Source organism: Mustela erminea, chromosome 7 (genome assembly GCF_009829155.1).
Source record: "Mustela erminea isolate mMusErm1 chromosome 7, mMusErm1.Pri, whole genome shotgun sequence".
NCBI classification, from domain to species: Eukaryota; Metazoa; Chordata; class Mammalia; order Carnivora; family Mustelidae; genus Mustela; species Mustela erminea.
Genome location: NC_045620.1, coordinates 15,081,623 through 15,097,313, shown reverse-complemented (window position 1 = coordinate 15,097,313; position 15,691 = coordinate 15,081,623). Strand labels below are relative to the sequence as shown.

At 39.2% G+C, this 15,691-nt stretch overlaps 1 protein-coding gene across 5 annotated transcripts in view; it reads left to right on the top strand.

The window, feature by feature from the left end:
* Positions 1-15,691, top strand: part of STK4 (serine/threonine kinase 4) — a 95,404-nt gene that overhangs the window by 3,229 nt on the left and 76,484 nt on the right. For 3 of the 5 annotated variants that reach the window (XM_032350558.1, XM_032350559.1, XM_032350560.1), the window contains exons 2-4: positions 2,698-2,778; positions 8,976-9,104; positions 11,810-11,924. In XM_032350558.1, the coding sequence (XP_032206449.1) occupies positions 2,698-2,778; positions 8,976-9,104; positions 11,810-11,924 (325 nt within the window). Of the gene's footprint in view, positions 1-2,696; positions 2,779-4,005; positions 4,232-4,923; positions 4,992-8,975; positions 9,105-11,809; positions 11,925-15,691 lie in introns of those variants that run through there. The other 2 variants (XM_032350561.1, XM_032350562.1) reach the window with 2 other exon arrangements.

Below are 15,691 nucleotides of genomic sequence, written 5' to 3'. Positions count from 1 at the left end.
ATTCCCATCATTACATTCATTAATCCATATAGGAAATGTTTATTGACCCCCTCTGGGTTATCAGGCAGCAGAGAGAGAAAGATCTGTTAAGCCTGGATCAAAAGCAAACAAAAAACTGGGGCACCCGGGTGGCTAAGTCAGTTGAATGTCTGCCTTCGGCTCTCTCAAATAAATAAATAAATAAATAATCTCAACACACACACACACACACACACACACACACACACACGCCAAGTAGATTGTTGGAGAGAAGTCTGAGCAGGTACACAATTTGTCAGAGGATTATCAGGGGCTCGCAGCTGTTTCTGTCATGCCAGGCGCAGTTTCCTTTGTTATGTTGTGGTCTCAGGGTAGTTGAAACAGTGAGTTTTGCTTTTTGTAAACCACAAAGTCAACACTTCAAAGGAACACATTTGATCTTCCTTTATATAAGCTGTTTGATTATACTTGAGAAATGAGGTATTGTCCATTGTTTATACAGTTATGAATTCAGCGCTTCACAAAAACCCACCCCCCCACCCCAGTTCGGACGATTTTCTTTCTAATGTCTGAGTTCATAGACATTTCACTTCTGAAGTTTAAGAGGAGTTTCACTTCACCCCTTTTTGTTTTGAAGCTAGGTTTTATGATGTCACTGGAATTTAATTTTTAGGACCTTTTGAGTTTCAAAGGTCACTGCGGTCATTTTGTTAATTTTCAAGTTGTCACAATTACTGACTTGGAGCATTTTTCTGTTTCTTTAGTGTGTAGTCTTCGACCTTTACAGAATTATGTGAGATTTTCTTTTAGAGATCCATGTTCATAGGTGGATACACTCGATGTTTTCTCAAGTTTCTTTCTGTCTTTTCTTCTGATTTGACTATTTGCTCCAGGAAGGGGTGTGTGTGTATGCAGTTCAAGTCTTCTCCATGTAATTCTGGTCTTCTCTTGTAAAAATTGGTATTGTCCAGCTAGTTTAAACCTTTTCTCTACAAATAAGTCTTCAGTGTTACTACTTCCATAATTTCACCATTTCCTGAGCTCTCTTTTTTTGTTGTTCTTTGTAGTTTCAGGAAACTATTGTGTAGAAGATACACACACACACACACACACACACGCACACACACGGACACGCACACACAAATATTCTTTGGCAAGCTTCTTAAGCTCATTAATAATTTTTAGACTTTTCAGTTTTAAAAAAATATTGTTAATTTATAACCTCCATGTTTGTTATTTACTACCTCTAGCATAGTCAGAAAAATCTGAATTATCAGGAAATCATAAGCAGCCATGTATCTTTGATTTTGGGGACTTTTTGGAGGTACACAGCTGCTCATGGAAGAGTCTCTCTGAGTCTGTTTGAAATTCCTAGCTGCATAGTTATTTTTCACTTTTGATCATGTGTAAGTGTATACCTTCCACTTTCTGTTTCTGTGATACCTATAGAATCCCTGTGTTTTGGCCAAATTACCAAAATCTTGCTAAGGGAGAACAAAAGTCTCTATGTCTTCCTTGGCCTCCAGTCTGAGACCATTTTCAATTTATAGTTAACCTTACATTAAACATCTCCTCTGAAGAGATGGTTTTGCCATTTTAATTCGTGAAATCTCAAGCTTTACATGGTTTTTAAAGGTTCTATCAAAGCTTAAATCCACTCTGTAGCATTTCAGCCAAATGATGATTCATTTTCTGTTTAAGTTCTCTAGTGATGGGGAACTAGGGACTTCTTAAGGCAGTCTAAACCATTTCAGAGCAACTTTTGTTGTTAGAAATTTTTTTTTCTTTTTAAAATTTTATTTGAGAGAGAGAGAGAGAGAGAGTGCGTGCTCGTGTGAGAGCATAGCAGGGGGAGGGACAGAGGGAGAGGTAGAAGCAGACTCCCAGCTGAGCAGGGAGCCCAGTGCTGGGGAGGGAGGGGCTCAGTCCCAGAACTCGGAGATCATGACCTGAGCCAAAGGTAGACACTTAACTGACTGAGCCACCCAGGTGGCCTGGAAAATTTCTTAGACCTGTTGAACTGAAGTCCGACTCTTGGTAGTTCTCTATCTTCTGGTCCTGGTTATGCTCACCAGAGGGACCCAGGACACATGTAATACTGACACAGACAGCCCTTAAGTCTCTTAGGTTGGGCCTGGGTGGTTCAGTCAGAAATATGTGCAACTCTTGATATCAGGGTCATGAGTTCAAGGTTCTACAATGGGTGTAGAGATTACTTAATAACAAACAAACAAATAAATAAAAATACTTAAATAAATAAATTAATAATAAATAAATAATACTTAAATTAAAAAAAAACTTAATATAAATTAAAAACTTAAAATAAAAATGTCTGTTATCAATCATGAGAGACAATGGACTCTGGGAAACAACCTGAGGGTTTAGAAGGGAAGGGGGTGGGGGATGGGGTAGGCTGTGATGGGTATTAAGGAGGGCACGAACTGCATGGAGCACTGGGTGTTATATGCAAACAACGAATGATGGAACACTACATTAAAAACTAATGTAAGTTTGGTGTATGTAAGTATAAGTATGGGACTAACATAACATAATTGTAAACATAATACTAAAAAAAAAGTCTCTTACCTTGCCTCTGTTGTTTATTAGTAAAGACTTTGTAGAGCAATTCCCAAGATGCTAATTGTAACATAAATGTATTTTGTGGTCTAATTGCTAGCAAGTAAAATGTATTTTATGTTTTTATTTCTTCATTCACAGGCAGCTGAAAAAGTTGGATGAAGATAGTTTGACTAAACAACCTGAAGAAGTGTTTGATGTCTTAGAGAAACTTGGAGAAGGGTGAGTGTACAGAAAATACAGGTAGACCAGTAGGTCCCAGTCTTTTTCTTCCCCAACACCAGAAGGAGCTGAACCTTTCTTATGTCAATAATTCACAAACCTAAGGAGAAGGAAGAGGAATGTTGCATATAGCACTGCTCCGAGTGGGCTGGGCGGGAGATGTACAGCTTGAGATGCTCTTTCCCTCTTTCCCCCAGTCACCATTATAGACAGATTTAGTGATGCCTGGTCCCTTCAACACCAAGGGCATCTATTGTTTTCTGTCTCATAGAATCCATAGTTTACATGATTTCATGTATGTAACAGCACTAACTAGCCTATACTTCATTTAACAATTTTTATTAGTCATACATTTTTATTTGCTGTCATAGTTACTGATCAATATGCAGTAACTATTATTTTCTTTTTTTTTTAAAAGATTTTATTTATTTATTTGACAGAGATCACAAGTAGGCAGAGAGGCAGGCAGAGAGAGAGGAGGAAGCAGGCTCCCTGCTGAGCAGAGAGCCCGATGTGGGACTCGATCCCAGGACCCTGAGATCATGACCTGAGCCGAAGGCAGCGGCTTAACCCACTGAGCCACCCAGGCGCCCAGTAACTATTATTTTCATAAAATGGAATTCAGCATTTTAGTTAGTGCAGCTTTGTGAGATACAGTAAATACCTCAAGGACTGTCACTACCTTTACAACTTCCAAGAGATGAAAATCCCAGGTCGGGAACCAGGGTACTTCTTGAAACCCAGATTTGTGAATGAGTGTATAAAATACTGCTGAGATGGTATTCAGTAATAGTGGTTTTTTGTATATCATTCAGTGATAGTTTCTGCATTAATAAGCAGAAGTGTGTGTGTGTGTGTGTGTGTTTAGTCTCTCAAGAGTACTTCTTATTCAAGAGAAGACCTGAAATATTAACTTTTAAAAACTTCTATTGTTTAAGTGCTGTGTGCTCCTTGAAATTAAGTCTTTTTTTAAAAAAAAGATTTTATTTATTTATTGGACAGAGAGGGAGAGATCACAAGTAGGCAGGGCAGCAGGCAGAGGGAGAGGGAGAAGCAGGCTCTCCGCTGAGCAGGGAGTCCAGTGTGGGGCTTGATCTCATAACACTGGGATCATGACCTCAGCCAAAGGCAGATGCTTAACCGACTGAGCCACCCAGGTGCCCCTGAAATCAAGTCTTACGTGTCATTAGTTATTTTGGGGTTTAATGTTATTTATGTCTAATGTAGGTCAGGAATAATGTTAAACCCGATCCTGGATTACATGGCATAGGTTTTCATGGATTGCCTCCTTGTAAAAAACATTAGTCATCTTTTTCTAAGTTGGAAAAATACTCTCTGGAACCAAGCAAGACATCAAGCAGAGATGGGAAATAAAAGAGGACACCAGCTGTGCTGTTAGAAGACAAGTACAAGATGATTCTGAAGACTGCAAGTTGACTTGGCATCCTTAAAGGTATGGGAAAACGACAGTCCCTCCACATCTCTCGCCTGTCCTTTGCAGCTCTAGCTTGGCCTCCTTGCTGTTTTCCCTCAAGGCAGTGAGTCCAACGCCCTTCATCTAACAGTGCTCACAGGTCCTCCTTTGAATAAGATAAAGCGTGGTGGGCATAATTGAATATGTAACTAACTTGTTTCTTTCATTTTTAAGAGAACTGTGTTATGGTAGTACGGGCGTAGACTCTGAAGTTAGACCTGCGTTAAAGCCCTTGCTCTACTGTTGTATGAGTCACAATAAACAAGTGGGCTTGAGCAGATTGCTTAATATTTTGAAGCTTCATAAACCTCCGCTATGAAGCATAGATATTCATATCTCCCTCATCTGGGTTATGCCAAGTATTACCTGGGGTAACAGGGGTATGGTACTGAGTACAGTGCCTGTCACGTAGTGTGTGCTCAGTCAGTGGCAGCCATGATCCTTTTATTTTTACGCCTACCAACTGAAGCATTTTTCAGACCTTATCATGTCAAATCAAAGTTAGATCTTAAATCTTCAGTATATTTAGGCATTCCTAAAAGGAGCGCTGTTTGCATTCATTGGGTGTGGGGAACACCAAAAGAAAACTACAGACAAAATATATTCCTGATATTCTGATTATATGGGAGGGGGAACTAAGCTAATTATGATTATTTTTAATTGTCTTTTAGATCTATGCATGTCTTCATCAAAGAAGTTGGAAATTTCCTTACAAAGATAAAACCAGCAAAAAATCGAAGTAAAGCTTCCGCTCTCTCTCCTTGTGTTATCACCATAGTGCTCTTTTTAGTGATACCACAGATGTTTGGATTTCTGTCATCATGGCTGAATGATCCCGAATGAGTTTCATTTAACTAACAGAATCCTGAAGGAAGACCTTAACTCCACCTCGCTATCTAAACACAAACTGCCATGCCATCCTTAAATTGTTCTGACTTGTGACCACTCACTAACTTGTGTCTTATGACATGATTTCTGGCCGATGGACCATATTGGATTCTCTGGAGGCCAAATTGTTCTGTGTCTGGAGGAGATCCTGTGGATCTGTGACAGAGTAGAGCCAGCACACCAGACCTCAACGAGTGGCTCATGCTTGGGAAGTGTTTTGCATGAGAGCCCAGCACTTTTTTCTTTCCATTATACTTAGAAGTTTTACACCTTGACTCACTAAAGTTTGTATCATAGGATAATAAAAAACATCTTGCCCCTGGTTGCATAGGTAGTAAGTGGTATTGTTAAGACTTTTATATCTAGTTGATATGACTCCAGATACTGTATTATTTCTGTTTTCCCAAATTGATCCTTACTTTGTTGGCGTGTGTGAAACCTCTACCTCAACACCATTTTTATTCTCTGCCAATCAGAATTCATCGAGTCACTGTAGTTTTTGTTATAGGGAATCAGGTCTTAGTGGGATTTGCCTAAAAGCGAGCACAGTTGCTGAAGCCTTCTAAATTCTCTTCAGATTACTGTAAGTGCAGTATGTGGAATCATGAATTTTAATTGTTCATACAAGCTGTTGGAGCATTCCTTGCTCTCAGGATGGCATAGAGAAGCATGGAGAGTGTTCTGGTTAAGATTGCTGAGGGAGTATGTGCAGAGACCTCTCTTTACATTTTAATAGATTAAACTAATGAGTGAAAATTGAATTTTTATTTATTTTGTTTAAGATTTTATTTACTTGACAGAGAGTACACCTAGGCAGGGGGAGTGACAGGCAAAGAGGAGGGAGAGGCAGAGAAGCAGGCTCCCTGCTGAGCAGAGAGCCCAACATGGGGCCTGATCCCAGATTCCAGGACCCTGGGATCATGATCTGACCCGAAGGCAGACACTTAACTGACTGAGCCACCCAGGCACTGCGGAAATTAAATTTTTAAATAAAAGGACACGTGGCCAGCTATGGAGCAGGGATGGAAAAGATATGTAATAGTAAGAGGAGAGTAGGGCTTGCCCTGTCCTTGTCAGGAGATGGCAGGTGAGCTTCTACATGAAGTTGTGGGAAAGATGAGGCCCCCCCATCTATGAACCAAAGCTGAAATAAATTTGCCTGATCACTGCTAGAAAGTATCATTTGCCTGTGGCCTGGGGAAAAAATGGAGATACTGGTTTGATAATAAGTGAGCCTGGACTACATTCAGGTATGGGATCTGGAGAGGCAGAAACCTCCAAGTCCTAACACAAGACCAAGTTTAAGTTGTACAGTCTAGATGACAGGCTGAGAGAACCATGGAACCATCATGACCTGAAATGCTTGTGACAGCATTGTGTAGGGGGAAATCATTCAAGATAAAAGGAAACCCAGACAAGGAATCTACTGCCATGGGATAATGAGCAGAGCAAATGGGAGAAATCACATCCAAGGACATAGAAACAATGGAGGAATCTCAAAGGGGATTTAACATGTTTGTTTATTATTTTCAAAAATATGAAAGGAGGAAATAATCAGGTTATGAACACCAGGTTATGAACACGAACAGATGGGCTCCAGGAAAAATTAAAGTTGGGAATCTTGACAACGGTTGAACTTCTAGAAGCCCAATAAGTTGTAAAAACAGTGAACTAGGCAAGCTGAAAGAATTTTTGAATTAAAAGAAATGAGACTGATCATGAAGTGCGGGACAGAGAAGTACAGTCTTAGAAATCAGGAGGATGGCATGGATTGAGGAGGTACTCAATATGGGTCCAGTAGGAATTCTACAAGGAGATAGTAGAAAAGATAGAGAAGAAAAAGATAATGCTGAGAATTTCCGGACTTGAAGAAAAACATGCCTTCAGATGGAAGAAGCTTATGAAATGCCAAATGAATCAACCCCTAATGACATTACAGTAAAATTGTGGAACGTTAAGGGTAAAGAAGAATCTGTGAAAGTTGATAATCCGATGATAGCTGATAGAAGCTGGAAAACTGCAGAAAAGGTGCTGAGGGAAAGCTTTTGTCCAAGAACTCTATATCGAGCACAACCGATTCCAACGAGAACGTGAAATACTGACATCTTCACACATATGGGACGTAGTGTATCAAGAATAACTTTGGAAGTAACAGAATATCCAACTAGCAATGGCTAACCAATAAGGGCATTTAATAACTAAGTAATAATAGAGGGGGTGGAAGATTCCAGAATGGTTAGTTGGCTTGATAATGGTTTAGTATTTGTGTATTTCTCTTTCTGAAGATGGCTGCCTTAGTTTCACGCATCATGCCTTACGTAACAGTAACCAAAGTAGGAAAGGAAATGGCAGATAAAAGTGGGCCTTCTTGTGTGTTTCTCTCTCATCAGGAAAGAAAGCCTCTCTCAGGATCCCTTCAGCAGAATTCCCCTCAAATTTCATTGGCCAGATCTAGGTCCTGTGCTTACTACTAGTTCAATCACTGGCAGAAGGAATAGGAAGGCTGACTTCCTGGACTGCTGTGTTTTATCCCCTAGAACCAAGCCATTGCTACCCCAACGAATCAGAGGCTTATCTTCATAAGGTGGAAGGGGCAGCAGGCAGGCCTTCCACACATGGCCAGCAATTGCCTTTCTCCGGGTAAAAAAAAAATTACGTAACTTTTAAGGATTGTTATACTAGTTTTGCCAACATAAGAGATTCTGATGGGATGAAAATTTTTTTTATGTGTTTTGCATAACTTTTTTAGTTTTATGTTACTTTCACATTGAAATGGTCTGGAGCATCATTTTGGCAGCTAGAGCACTCATCTACTTTGACGTATCAGGGGGCACTGTTCTGTTAATGTATTTTTTGCCAGGACAGTATGAAGAAATACGTGGGTTTGGGAAATAAGAAAGATGGCTTACTCACCGTGTTTTCACCGACAGCTGTCATGGTTTCCACTGAAAGTGTAATCAGTGTAGGGTGATGATGGTATCTCATTTGACCATCACAACTGTCTTGTAGTTTGTATTGTCATTTTACAGGTGAGAAAATTGAGGCACAATATGTATGTAAATGATGACTGTTATGTCATGAGGGTAGGACTCAAATCATCAGTCTCTTGATTCTAAATCTCATGCTCTTCTAGGCCCAAATTGAATGGACACATAAATTTTTAAATTTATTTTATTAGATGGGAAAATGGGGTAAAAGGCTTTCTATGTGCTATGTTCACCTGATACTAGCATTTAAAGGGGCTTAGATTTTTGATTAGTTGCCATAATGTTTTAAGTATTATTGCAAGTAAGAGGAGCAGGGATGGAAGGACCTCGTACTGGAGTGAACACAAGAACACATAGCCCTCCACTGTTTGCACGCCAGCTCAGGTAGATGTGGGGAGCACATAAGCCTTGTGTTCAGACACACCTGGATTCACTTCCCAGCCTGACCACTTAATTTTCATCTCTGTGACATTGGGCAAGTCCTGTACCCTCTGAGCTTTCACACATTTTCCTATAAAATGGGGATCATGACCTTTTTTTTTTTTTTTGGTAAAATGAATTGGGATGATGCAGTTTCTAGCAGACATCAGGCACGCAATGCACGGTTGCTACTATAATAGTGATTATTTTGTATAAATCCATCTGCAAAGGTTAAATGTGAAATTAACAGGTTTTTTCCAAAGTACTTCATTTAGCTCTTCCAGTTTTGCAGCTGTAGATAAGTATAAGTGTATTAGGCCTTTAGGGATATCAATTAGAACTGTGAGTTGCTTTTTATTTTTTTAACCATTTTTTAATCTCTGGACTTGCTCTGCCTTTGTGAATGTTCTCTTCCCCCCCACTTACAGGTCCTATGGCAGCGTGTACAAAGCTATTCACAAAGAGACCGGTCAGATTGTTGCGATTAAGCAAGTTCCTGTGGAATCAGACCTGCAGGAGATAATCAAAGAAATCTCTATCATGCAACAATGTGACAGGTAAAGGCACGTGGGGAAAACATAGTTCTGAATTAGCTGTGACTCTAGAGTTTAACATGTATGGATGCATTTACTTAGAGGTTTTGCGGAAGAGAGCGTTCAGGTGGAAAAAATCTGATGCAAAAAATGTGTGTTTTAATAGCTAGACTTTTATAGTTTCTATTATGCATAGATTTTTTTCTTTTTTTTCAGTAAGCCCATTTCAAAACCAGGAAGAAGAGGCTGAGAGGCAGAAGGTGGTGGTGCTGACTTTTTTTTTCCCTCCTGATAATGATCTCTCTTACTTCCTATTGTGAAAACATTACTGCAGAGATAGCTAAGAAGAGATAATCCAAATACTTTTAGCTCCAGAAACGTTAGAATGTCAGCTAGATCTAAAAAAGAGAACATTTTTTAATGTATTACTCTTCTTCCTACATTTAAAAAAGATTTCTTCAAGCTCAGAGTAGTTAAGAATTTTATATTTTGAGGAACTAAGATTCGTCAAATGTGTAAGCAGGAAGTCAGGCCACCAGGCGACCACAGAAAAGCACGTGGTTTGCTCTGAAATTCCGTCACAACATGAGCTGGTCGCCTTGGTGGAGCAGGCTTCCCCACTACTGTTTAAATTTGAGAGATGCACAAGTTCAGGGGCAACGCCAGCTCTAGGGAGCTGAAAGGAGAATGAGAACGTGTTGCATCTGAGGCCGCATCCTTCCTCCTGAAGCTCTCTGGTCCGCAGAAAGAGCTTTGTAAAGCTTTGGCATTGGGGCGGGTGGAGCTGCCTACTGGGAAATTTGCTTAGGAGCCCTTAGATCTCACAGGCTTGTGAATATAGTTATTTCTCTTCTCCCTTCCTCCCTTTCTTTTACTCTTTACACTCTTGCGGTTACTCTCTGTTAGACAAAACCCTCGTATTTCTTTACCAGATTGCCCAGAGTTAGGTAGACAGTTTCCTTTTCCTCTGCTATGAGTTTTAGTATGGAAGATCTTCCAGTAGGCACATTGTGACTATGTCACTGCTTTTTTTTAAAGTTGATTGATTGAGTTTAGAGAGAGAGCGAGACAACCAGTGAGCACTGGGGGAGGGCAGAGAGAGAGGAAGAGAGAATCTCAAGCAGACTCCCCACTGAGCATGGAGTCTGACATAGGGCCCCATCTCATGACCCCAAGATCATGACCCTACTGAAATCAAGAGTGGATGCTTAACTGACTGAGCCACCCAGGCACCCCAAGGGACTTTGCCACTTCTGATGTGCTACATAAGAGCTGTGTTTCAAACAGAGTATGCAAATATCTCTAATTAAGGAAGAATTATTTCCAAGAGCCTCCTCTGTGCTAAGCATGGTGAAGAGTACAGAGAAATACTGGGCAGAGTTGTTATCCTCTGGGAGTTCATAGACAAATTGGACTGGCCAGGCATATATGTGTACAAGAAAATCTAGCCAACGATAAAGGACTATATCGAACATGTTCCAGCAATAAGTAGCTGAGATTACTTGCCTTATAAAGGCAGTAAATAACTGCGGGAATTTAAGGAAGGGAGAGCAGAGAGTTACTCATCCATGTCTCCATTAATTGTGTGTGTCTGTGTTTCCTGCTGTCCTTGTCATTGGCATGTTTCCCAGGGGTGAAGCGGCATTTGAAATTCTGAGCATTACTGAAGCTGAGTAGGAATTTAGCATCTCCGATTGTTATGCAACGTTATTTAGCCCTGATAACAATCTAACCCATTAAAGCTGGTAGCTCTCAGTGGGCAGATTATTTCATTTTAATAGGATGTTTGACTTTTCTCTTTAATCTGATTTGGTATCTCTCTTTAAGCTTGAGACCCAAAATTCCAGGTCTGATACTGAATATTTTTCTTTTAAAAATATTTTTTAAAGATTATTTTAGAGAGAGGGAGGGAGAGAGCACAGTTGCACACGAGCAGTGGGGAGGAGCAGGACAGGGAGACAAGCAGACTTCTTGCTGAGCGGGAAGCCAGACAAAGGGCTTGATCCCAGGACTCTGAGATCATGACCCGAGCTGAAATCAAGAGCTGGACAGTCAACTGACTGAGCCACCCAGGCGCACCCTGAATATTTTCTTTTTATAATAGATTGTGGTGTGATTTTTTTTGTTATTACAAAGTACATATGACTTCTTGGAAAAATGCAAATAAAAAGAAGATAACATCATTTTCCCCTTTGGAGAGATAATCATTGTTAAATGCTCTTTGGTATACATTTCCTTCCATATCTCTTTTTGGAGTTTCTCCATGCTTACAATTATGTAATCTGTACTCTTTCTTTCTTTCTTTCTTTCTTTCTTATAAGCAGGATCTCTTCTCATGTTATCAAATATTCTTCTATGTTTCTTGGATTCATGGTTATTCCATTATATGTCTGTATCATTATTTCTTAATTAAACTCCCTCATGTTGGACACTTAGATGGTATCTAAGTTTTCATTGTTAAAATAGTACTGTGATGCTAAACTATTTCTTTTTGAATAGCTGTAGTTCTTTTCCTTGGATGAACTGTATATCTAGAAATGCAACTTAAAGGACCCATATATTTTCTCACTTTGGTTATTTATTATTTAGAAAAATATTATTTATTATTTACATTTTTATCAAGAGTGTGTCTATTTTAACCTTAAATATGAATAATTGGTCTTTTGAGCAGAGAAGTTCTCATGTATTGAAGGTTATTCCTCTAATCTGTATTATTATTTTCTCTTTAGCCCTCATGTAGTCAAATATTATGGCAGTTATTTTAAGAACACAGACTTGTGGATCGTTATGGAGTACTGTGGGGCTGGTTCCGTGTCTGATATCATTCGATTACGAAATAAAACGGTAAGTTTACCTTTTAGAACAAAGGGCTTGGGCTGGTCCCTGGCCTTGTATTTGTGGGCACTCCTCTACTGCCCTATCCAGAGATGACTGTCAGATTTCCCCTTTCCCATGATTCTTTCCCCCTCTGCTTTCTGATGTCTCCTGAAAGTGGTGTTTTTGACACCAGCCCAAGCCAATGATATTTAGCATGTTTTGGGAGAGAAAACAATGACTATCAACTCTTGGTGAAGCAATGAATTTTAAATGTTTAAATTTAGATTTGGTTTTCTCCCCCTACCCAGCATGTTCACAGATTAATTTTCTCTACATTCTATGTTTATTTTTAATTTTTTTTATTTGAGAAAGAGAGAGAGTGAGAGGGGGAGCATGAGAGTGGGGTGAAGGGCAGAGGGAGAAGCAGGCTCCCTAGCAGCCTGCTGCGGGGACTCGATCCTGGGACTCATGACTTGAGATCATGACTTGAGCCAAAGGCAGACGCTTAAGCAACTGAGCCACCCAGGTGCCCTTCTGCTTTCTTTTAATCAGAGAATAACCTCTGTGTAAGATTATTTGCCCTTACTGTGATCACTGGGATAAAAGCTAAGAGTCAAGCGTTCTAATTCAGGTTCAGTTGCTTATTCAGGAAATATTTCTAGAATTTGGTTCTAAGCCCTAGGGATAGTAAAGAAGACAACAACCCTGCTTTTGTGCTTGTACATTTTCTAGTAGGGCAACCACAAAGCCAACTGTTGGTAACGAGAAAAGAAATACCAGATAGTGATCATTTCTTTGAAGAAACGGACTGGCAGAGAGTGCTCAGTGAGCTACCTGAAAGTGGACGGCTGAGAAAGGCCACTCAGGGGGGTAACATTTAAAGTAAAACTTGAATGACAAGATGGAGCTTTGACTTCTAAAAGACATTCCAGGTAGGGCAATAAGCAGTGCAAGGATCCTGAGGCTAGAACAGGTTTGGCGCAAAGAAGGCCACTGTGAGGAGAGGGGAGAGGCGAGAGGACCTGTACAGGAGGTGAGGTGAGACGGGAGCAGGCCCGGATTCTGTTGGTATTGTGGGCCACGGTAATGAGTTTGCCTTTTATTCTGACTATAATAGGAAGCCACTGCCACGTTCTAAGTGTGTCAGGAGATATTTGATTATGTACAATTTAGAAGATAAACTGTGGTTTCTGTGATAAACTGTGGCTTCTATGTGGACTGTGAATGGATAAAAGTAGAAGCTAGAGACATCTTAGCCTTTAGTTTTTTTTGTTTGTTTGTTTTAATGAGAAAAATAGGAATAATACCTATGTTAAATATTTGTAGACTTGTGAAAATTAATTTAAATATGGAAAAGTACTTTGTACTTTGTGAGGCACTCTAGGAATTTAAGGTGAGAATATTTTAAAACTCAGTTGTATCCTCAAAAAAATTAAAAATAGAACTACCCTAGGATCTAGTAATCACACGGTATTTTCCCAAAGAATACAAAAGCTGATTCTAAGGCATATATGCATGCCCGTGTTTATTGTAGCATTATTCACAGTAGCCAGATTCTGGAAGCAGCCCAAGTGTCTATTGGTAGATGGATGGATAAAGAACACGTTGGGGGTGTGTGTGTGTGTGTGTGTGTGCGTGTGCGTGTGTGTGTGTCTGTTTATAAATATTATTCAGCCATAAAAAAGAATGAAAGAATCTAATGCTAAGCAAAATAAGCCAGAGAAAGACGAATGTCATATGATTTCATTCGCATGTGGAGTTTAAGAAACAAAGCAAATGAACAAAGGGAAAAAAAAGAGACAAACCAAAAAAACAGGCTCTTAACTGTAGGGAGCAAACAGATGGTTACCAGAGGGGAGATGGTTGGGGGATGGGTGAAATAGGGGCTGGGGATTCAGAGTACACTTATGGTGAGCACTGAGTAATATACCCAATTGTTGAGTCACTGTATTTTACACCTGAAACTAATAGAATGCTATATGTTAACTATACTGGAATTAAAATAATAATAATTTAAAAATAAGAAAACTCAGTTGTAACTTTTGGGTTATCTATATGACTATATCCTTTTCTTAATTTACATTATTCAGAGTTAGTATGCTTTTCTAATCAAATAGCAAGTTCTTTAGCTTGGAATTATATCTTACCATAAGTTATATTTAAAGAAGTCCCAAAGCTTGAATAATTTATTGAATTAAAAATTGGGCTCCAGGGGCATCTAGGTGGCTCAGTTGGTTGAGTCCAACTCTTAATCTCAGCTCAGGTCTGGATCTCAGGCCCCAGGAAGTTCAAGTCCCGCCTTGTGCTCTGTGTTGGGCAGGGAGCCCACTTAAAAAAAAAAAAAAAAAAAATTCTGTTCCAGGCCTTCTTATGTGCAGCATTAAGTTACTTTGTTTCAGGTATCTTGAAGCAATCCAAAACTAATTTTAATGGTGCATTTCATGTTTTAATATTTCAAGTATCTTGAAGCAATCCAAAACTAATTTTAATGGTGCATTTCATGTTTTAATATTAGTTTATTGTATTTATCTACTTTTTAGCTATCAAGTGCTGGTCTTTAATTATTACACATTATTTTGTAAAATATCTTAATTCCGTCTCATCTAGCATGATAGTCACTAGCTACGTGTGGTTACTGAGGACTTTAAATGTGGCTAGTCCGAATTGAGTTGTGCTATAAGTATAAAATACCAGATTTTGAAGAATTATTACAAGAAGAAAAAAAAACTTTACATTTTTTATATATTGATCACATGTTGAAATGATAATATATTGGATAAATATGGTTAAAATATATTATCAGAATTAATTTAGAGGTGCCTGGCTGGCTCAGTTGGAGGAGTGTGAACTCTTGGTCTTGGGATCATGAGTTCGGGCCCCACGTTGGGAGATGACTAAAAAAAAAAAAAATGTAAATAAATTTTGCTTTTTTTTAAAAAATGTGGCTCCTAGAAAATTAAAAGTTCTGTTTGTGGCTCACATTATATTTCTATGGGCAGTGCTCCCTTAACTGATTAGCTTAACTGGTTAGAATAAGGCGTCAGTAAGTCAGTCACATGAACGTTGTTCTCTTAGGCCACAGAAGTACCCACCCTGCAGCTTGCAACCTTGCCAGTAGTGTTTGCTTGGCCTGCAGAGAAGTGCTGTCATTTGTAAGCACAAATTACTTGTTGTGCTTCAGCTTCATTTTCTGTAAAATGGTGATGATAATAGTATTTATTTCATGTGATTTTTGTAAGGATTTAATGAGATTGCAAAAATAGTGCCTACCATAGAATAAATGCTTAATAATTAGCTCTCTTTAATTTTATTGGCAGAGTGTCTAGCTCATAGTTGATGCTTATTAACTATTTATTGATTGTTAGCATGGTAGTTATTAAGCCATGTGCATTCTTATACTCCTTATATCATTTGATTTTCATGACATTCTTGAAGAAAGCTGGTAGTCCTGTTTTATTGGTCCTATTTATTGAGAAACTGAGACCAAGAGAAGTTTGACGTAGGTTCCACAGCTAGAACGTAGAGCCAAGGGTAAAAACTAGGTCTTTCTAATCCCTGATCCCTTGTTTTTTGCACCACAGCATGCTCTCTTCTAAATGTGAATTGTTGGTCAGAAGGGAGGCTGAGAGTTAGTTGATGGATTGCATTTGTATTCTCACTGGAGTCGGGTCTACAGGAAATCAGCGTGGGCTGAGCACGTATTCTGGTCGATCAGCAGTCTTCTTTTCATTTATTCATCATCATTCAACAAACATTTTTTTGGGACCTGCTACGTGTCAGATGGCTTTTTGGGG